This window comes from Castor canadensis, chromosome X (assembly GCF_047511655.1).
Source record: "Castor canadensis chromosome X, mCasCan1.hap1v2, whole genome shotgun sequence".
NCBI classification, from domain to species: Eukaryota; Metazoa; Chordata; class Mammalia; order Rodentia; family Castoridae; genus Castor; species Castor canadensis.
In genome coordinates this window covers 52,328,382-52,335,910 of record NC_133405.1, presented here as the reverse complement: position 1 = coordinate 52,335,910, position 7,529 = coordinate 52,328,382, and the positions used below count along the sequence as shown (strand labels likewise).

Genomic DNA, 7,529 nt, shown 5'->3' with positions numbered 1-7,529 from the left:
TGTATTTAAATATCTTGACCTACATATACTCTTATCTCCAAGTGCTTAGAGGCAGAGAATGGGAGGACAGCAAACGCACCAAAGTTGGGCTCCAGGTCCTTGTCACCAGAAAATTAAAAGTTTTGTAGTTAGCATAACATTTATGTTTGGCAAAATAGCTTCTGTCCTAAAGTCTTTGAAAAATCATTTTTCTAGGGCAAGTCAATAGTGACTGGAATCGATAGGTACCCTTTCACTTTCTTCCACTATCCATTTTTTTTTAAAAAATGCATGACTTATCCACTATAGATTAAAATGATGTGTAACTAATTTTTTTTGATAGTACTGGGGTTTGAACTCAGGGTCTTGCCTTTCTAGGCAGGCACTCTACTGCTTGAGCCACACCCTATAGCCCACATGTGGCTAATTTTAATGCAACTATTTTCATATATTTTGGAAAAAAATCACAGTAATTTGGTATCTATTCAATATTCTTATGAAATATATTTTTGAATCCCTCCAACAGATTTGGACACAAAATGACTTCTGCAAATGAATTTATCAATTTAAAAAGTTAACAATTCATCTAATCTTGTCTAACATTTGCTGTGACAAAGTCCATTTTTGTGTATTTTTTTTTCAAAATAGAATTTGCCAGTTTTGTGGCTGACAATTTAGCTTACTTGTTCTACCCTGGTTCTTCACCCTCTCCTTTCACTAGTACACCAAATGTTTGTAAAAGGAGGAGGGGGGATACTGTGGCACAAAATAATCTTATACCAACAATCTCATGGAAGAAAAGTTGGTTTCATTACCATCTCAGTGTTTGGGACTATTCATTCAACTAGGTATAAAGCCAAACAATAATATAATGCTTCAGTATATATTTACCATTTTATTCGAATCTCAAAGGGGAAAAACAACTACTAAATTGCTTGCCTAACTGCAGATATGCTGCTATCAAAATTTACTTACTTTTTTGATAGGATTAGCATATGAACGGACTACTATGGCTTATTTTTTGGACTCCATTTTGGATTCTGATTCAACATACTGCATCAGAATCAATTCCAACCTATTGAATACTTGTACTTCAAACAGTAACTTGATGGAACTATGACCAGAATCTGGGTCATCACACTTTCTATGATATAATGATGTTTAAATGCTTACAGGAGGTGCTGATCATAAAAAGGGAGCACTAGAATAAAAAAAAACAAAATCAAACAAACTCTCATGATCTTTTACTACTTATAAAATTTTCCTTCTTCAGTTTCAAGTATTTAATTGATGATTTTTCCAACCTAAAACTGAGCTTAAGACTAAGTATTAGTTTCTACTAGGCAATATGTAGAAGTGAAATTATTGCAGCTTTACAGTGTGATCTCCTCAGAGGATTAAGTGCAGACTCTTTAATTACTGCCCTTCTCACTCTTAGAACAATCATCTTCAGGAGGAAAATGATCATTTACATAAAGCAATATGTAGAAATTAAAACACTTTAATGTAAACATTTCCAGAATATAGACTTTTTATCAGCACTTTCTGAGAACTTTTAAAAAGTATATATCATCTAAGCTTATTATAGACTATTTTTCCACTTTCAAAACTAGAAAATACAAAAATACACTGCAAATTAGATTTAAGAAAGAAAACAAATCAGCCTAAATTGTTTCATACATTTTCCTTGGAGAAAACTGAGAAGCAAGAACAAACACACAACTATAATAAAATGCCACCAGCAGTAACACAAACCCAAAAAAGAATGGATTCTGCAAGGCCTGATTTCCCACAGGCTTGACTATGTTTCCAAGATCAAACAAGATGGGGTGAATTCAAGGTGGTATGGCTGTCGAATGCAATGTTTGGTAATTCTCTCATTGAAAATAAATTATCTTCCATGGATAAGTAATTCACTATCACTGCAACTTGATGAACAAAGTACAGACAACTCCACTTAGGAAAATTACATAATATGTATGAAACAATAATTTTTCTTTTTTTTCAGAAAATGAGGGATAATATTTTGAGAAAAAGACACATTGAATACTTTTTGCTTCTCCTGGCTTGTCCACATAGAAAAATTCAAATAACACAAATTTACGAAACCAAAATTTTCATCCCATTTCTTCAATCTTAAGAAAACAAATGGGAAAGTTTAAACTCCAAAAGAAGACTCATCCCAAACACTGAGTCTTCTGTCTTTTCTTCAATAGATTTCTTTCTCTGTTTTGATCTTCTTGTGTTCTTATATTCTTTTTTCTCAGAGGCCAGCTTTAGGCTTTTGTGTTTCTTCTTTCAATTAAGTTTCAAGAAAAAGAAAAAAAGAGGAAGGAAGGAAGGAAGAAAGGAAGGAAGGAAAAAAGGGAGGGAGAGAGGGAACGGAGGAAATCTAACTTTCCTGAACTGACACTGACTCATCTACTTCTTATCTGATGTTCTTGTTTTTATCTAAATTCATTTTCTTAACTGATTTTTTTCAATTAATTCTTGGGTATACAAAACTAAAAGTTCAAAATCCAAGAGCAGACTCACCTCAAAGTATTGACTCTCCTGTCTTGTCTTATGTTATTGTATTTTATGTTCTTTCTCAAAGGCTAGATTTAGATTTTCTTGTATGTTTGTTTCTTCTTTCAACTCAATTTCAATTTTTGTACACACACACACACAAACTAAGCTTTCCTGAACTGACACTATATCTACCTCGCCTTTTGTTATATACACCTATCTTTATCTAAATCAATACTGTTTTTCTTTAAATCTTCCGTGGGTAAACTTAAAACTCAAAATCCAAGAATTGACTCATCCCAAAGTATTTCCTCTTCAGTTCTTTCCTCAACAGATTTTTTTTTCTCTTTCCTGTGCTTACGTTCTTTCTCAGAGTATATATCATGCTTTTTTTTCTTTTTTCGATGCTTAAGCTTTGAATTGACTCTGACTTTATCTTCCTTTCTTTTACTATGTTTGATGTTCTTGCCTTTGTCTAAATCTATATCCTCATAACTCTTTTTCCTTTTATGTTTGGTCTGATCTTTCTCTGACTTTTCTTTGCCTTCATCCAGGTATTGTTTTTTCTTCTGATGTTGTCGTTTATAATCTGCTTGCTGGTGACTGGTATTGTTTTCTGAGGAGAGGTGCTTGTAAACTTTACATTCTATACTGTCTGAATCAGAGTTATGTTTTTGCTTACTGAGACTCAAGGGTACTGGTTTTTCTAGATAGTCTCTGGTGAGCTGACAATGGCTCATAGAGTCTTGTATCCATTTGTTGTTGTAAGTTTTCAAAGAGCTATTGACTATTTTTCTGAAACAAGTCTTTGGTTCTAACCCTCTGGATTGCTGCACTTTGATGTAATCTTCAAGTTCCTCTTGGAAAGAGTCATTTGTCCTCTTTGAATGAGATGGTAACCAATGAGGTAACTGGTCTTCCACTGGAGAACTATTATATTGTCGTTGGTAGGTCTGAGAAGTCTCAAATGAAAAACTTTGCTGACATGTTCTTTGTCTGGGTTCAGAACCAACCATTTCTCTGTACCCATGGTCCACAGAGTTTTCTCTCATGTTTCTAAAACAAATCTTGGGATCTAATCCTCTGGCTTTCTGCACTTTGATGTAATCTTCAAGTTCATCTTGGAAAGAGTCATGTGTCTTTGAATGAACAGGGAAGCAATGAGGTAACTGGTTTTCTACTACTTGTGAATTGTTATATGGACCTGGGCATGTCTGGAAAGTCTCAAATGGGAGTTTTTGCTCAAACACTTTATGTCTGTAATCAACAACTTCTCTGTGCCAATGGATTTCCAAAGAATTCTCTTCCATCTTTCTGGAACAATTCTTGGTCTCTAGTTCTCTGGATTTATACACTTTGATGTAATCTGCACATTCATCTTGGCAATAGTCTTGTATCTTTCTTGAATTCTTCACTATGTTGATAACAAAGGATTCTCTGAAAAGAAGATAATAGGAACTTATTGTTACTAGAATATTTTATTCTGAGTGCTTTCTTTGCTCTCAGAAATATTAGTCTAAACAAACAAAATAAAAGCCAATCAAAAAAGTAAATAAATTATAAAAACCTACCTCATAAAAACTATAAAATGACTTTTATTTTAGCATAAACTCTTACAGGCACCTCACAATTTTTATGCAAAAAACATTTTTTGGAGTTGGAAGATGGCAGGTTAGAGGCACCCAGCACTTTACTATATCTCCAGGAGACTAAAACAAAAGAACAAATGCGTGTCTACACCTGTCCCTACAGGTGGGATGTGATGGAAAGGCACTAGAGGGAAATAGTAGATAGTCAGCAATCAGGCAAAACGCAGAAATATTGGACAATAGAACTATAAAAGAAACAGAGAGCCTAATATCCAATGTGTAGTTTGAGGTTAGGGAAAGGGGTTATAAGCAAAAAAGTGAAGGAAACTCTTGGTGAGTTTCCAGGAGTGTGTAATCTGGAACATTGCAAAAATAAAGTGTAAGACAGGAGATTTATGATCTGCACTAGCGAGCTGGTACTGTATGTCCCAGTTCAGCTACAGGTGCTGCAACAAAATAGTCATGTAGGGGTCATTGTCTTAACTTGAGTCTGCAGTCAAGAGGTATACACAGCAAATTAAAAAGCTTCTGCACAGCCAAGCAAACTATTACCAGAGTGAAGAGAGCCTACATAATTGGAGAAAATCTTTGATAGCTATTTTCTGAAAGGATTAATTTCAAGAATATATGAAGAACTCAAAAAATTAAACAGCAAAGAACAAATAATCCAGTGAATCGAAAGGAAAATGAAGTGAAATAGAAATTTTATAAAGAAGAAATGCCAATAGCTAATAAATAGATGAAAAATGTTCAGTATTTTCAGCCATCAGGAAAATGAAAATTGAAATTACATTGAAATTCCATCTTACCATAGTCAGAATGGCAATAATTAAGAAAGGAAATAACAATACTGGTGAAGCTGCAGGGAGAAAGTGACCTTTGTTCACTATTGTTTGGAACGTAAATTAATCCAGGCACTATAGAATAAGTATGGAAGATCCTCAAAAACCTAAAAATAAAACTGCCATATGATTCAGTTATACCTCTACTGGCTATATACCAAAGGAACCAAAATCAGCATATGATTCACAATAGCCAAGTTACAGAATCAGCCTAGTTACCAGTGACAGATGAGTGAATAAAGAAAATGTGGTATATATGCAAAATACAGTATTATTTGGCCATACAGAACAAAATCATGTCATTTGCAGAAGAATGAATGGAACTGGAGAACATCATATTAAGCGAAATAAGCCATTCTCGGCACAATGAGTATTGCATGTTTTCTCTGATATATGGACTCTAGATTTTTTAAAAAAGATGTGAAAATAGAAGATGTACTACTAGGGAAGGGGGGATTTAGGGGGAGAGAAGCTAATAGAAGGCAAATATGATCAAATGTGTTATATACATGTATGGAAATGTCACAATGAAACTCATTATTTTGTGCAATCAATATATGTTAATAAAAAATTCTCAGGCCTGAGATAAACAGGAGGATGGGCATAAAGGAATAGACATATCTACACGGTGGTAATACTACAAATACTAAGACATGTTAGGATGTATGAATAAAAACCATTAAAATTTAATGCCTTAGCAGATGATCTGATCTGAATGCCATAATATTTTCAATGTATTAATTCACCAGTACCTTGTATAGATGTACAAACGTGATGGGCATTTACTTTTTTCCCCTTTATTGTTGTGCTGGGTGGGGGTACACTGTGACATTTACAAAGGTTCTTACAATGTATCAAATATATCATAATTGAATTCACCTCCTCCGCCACTCTCCTTTATTCCCCCCTCCCCTAATTCCTGGAATAGTTTCAACAGGAATCATTTTTGCATTTACATACATGTGTACACATTTTTTTTTTGCAGTACTGGGGCTTGAACTCAGGTCCTACACCTTGAGCCACTCTACCAGCCCTTTTTGTGATGGGTTTTTTTGAGATAGAGTCTTGGGAACTATTTGCCCAAGCTGGCTTTGAACTGAGATCCTCTTGATCTCTGCCTCCTGAGTAGCTAGGATTATAGGTGTGAGCCACCAGTGCCCTTCCCTGCCACTTTCCCCTTCCCACTGGTACCAACCTTCCCTTCCCCTGGCAGAACCTGTTCTGCCCTCCTGTTCTCCTATTTTGTACAAGAAAAAAAGAGAAAAGATAAAAAAGAAAAACATGACATTTTGCTTGTTTGAGATAAAGGTAACTACCCAAGTAGTTTCCTTGTGACATTTCCATGTATGTATGTGTTATAGCCCCGACTGGTTTATCTCCTCTAATTTTCTTCATTTCTTAGTCCCTTTGTTATAGTGGTTTCAGCTGGTTTAAGATTTCTATATTCATTCTTGTGTAACAAGTATATCAACCATATTCAAGTTCTTAGTTTCCCTACCTCTCCTGTGCATGACCTCCCCTTAGTGTAACCAGAGTTTCATAATATTGCTGCATTTGTATTAGGTCTATATTCCACATATTAGAGAGCCTTCTGAGCCTGGCTAACTTTACTTAAGATGATGCTGTTCAGTTCCATCCATTTACCTGAAAATGACAAAATTTCATTCTTCTTTGTAGAGTTTCTTTTTAAAAATATCTAACCGTAACTTAATTTGGCAAGTCTGACAGTTTAGCTCCTAGATATTCAGATTCAAATAATATAAACACTTTTCTTGAATAAAATGCTGTGATTTTAAACAAAAGCCAACTATAACACTCCTCAGTTCTCCTCTCCATAAAATAACAGTATTGACTAAACATTTATTGAACTCCTACCATGTGCCAGTACAGCTACCTTATTCTTCTAATTCTATTTCCTTATAAGAGTCTTGTGTCAAAGCTGTCCAATGTTACAGACTTTGTAAAAAGATGGATCAGGCATTCTGATTTACGTCTGTTTAACAGCAAGACCATTATACCTTACTGGAAGAATGATGACTGGATCACTGAGTCCCTAGAACTAACCCAATTTTCTAGAGATACTTTGAATTTGTATGGTTAAGCTGAAATGATCCTTGGGCATTTCTCCAAAGAATGACAATGCTGTCTGTTCAGGAAGGTTACCAACTTATCAGCTGTCAGTACACTACTGAGACCAGAAAACTTCCTTGGGGTCATTAGGGTACAATATGTTACAAATATTGCCAACCATATGTAGGTTCAACTCATAGGGAAATGAATATTAGAAAGTTTGTAAAATATATGAAAGAGTACTTGTGCAAATATTTGGTCTTTGTTATCATAAGAATATTTTGGCAAAAACACTTACTTAATTTGATGTTCACTTCCTTGCATGTGGGACCGGAACATATCCAAAGATGTAAAGGTGATGGTGCAAATATGACATACATAGGTTCGCTCATTAACTGCTGAAAAGTAGAGTTCAAGATAAAAAGGTCAGATGGATACAACTGTTAGAGCTGGATAAAAATTTATTGGAGATCATCTACTTGAATTTTCCCAATACAGATTGAGTCCAGAGAGGTAACATGACTTAGCAAAGTCACCGAGC

The 7,529-nt window shown here is 34.7% G+C and overlaps 1 protein-coding gene across 2 annotated transcripts in view; it reads right to left on the bottom strand.

Moving 5' to 3' along the window:
• Positions 1-859: 859 nt before the first annotated feature.
• Positions 860-7,529, bottom strand: part of Zmat1 (zinc finger matrin-type 1) — a 39,099-nt gene continuing 32,429 nt past the window's right edge. For both annotated transcript variants that reach the window (XM_074064090.1, XM_074064091.1), the window contains 2 exons: positions 7,287-7,386; positions 860-3,924 (listed from right to left, as the gene is read on the bottom strand). In XM_074064090.1, coding sequence (XP_073920191.1) covers positions 2,763-3,924; positions 7,287-7,386 — 1,262 coding nt within the window. In that variant the 3' untranslated portion in view covers positions 860-2,762. The remainder of the gene's footprint in view (positions 3,925-7,286; positions 7,387-7,529) is intronic.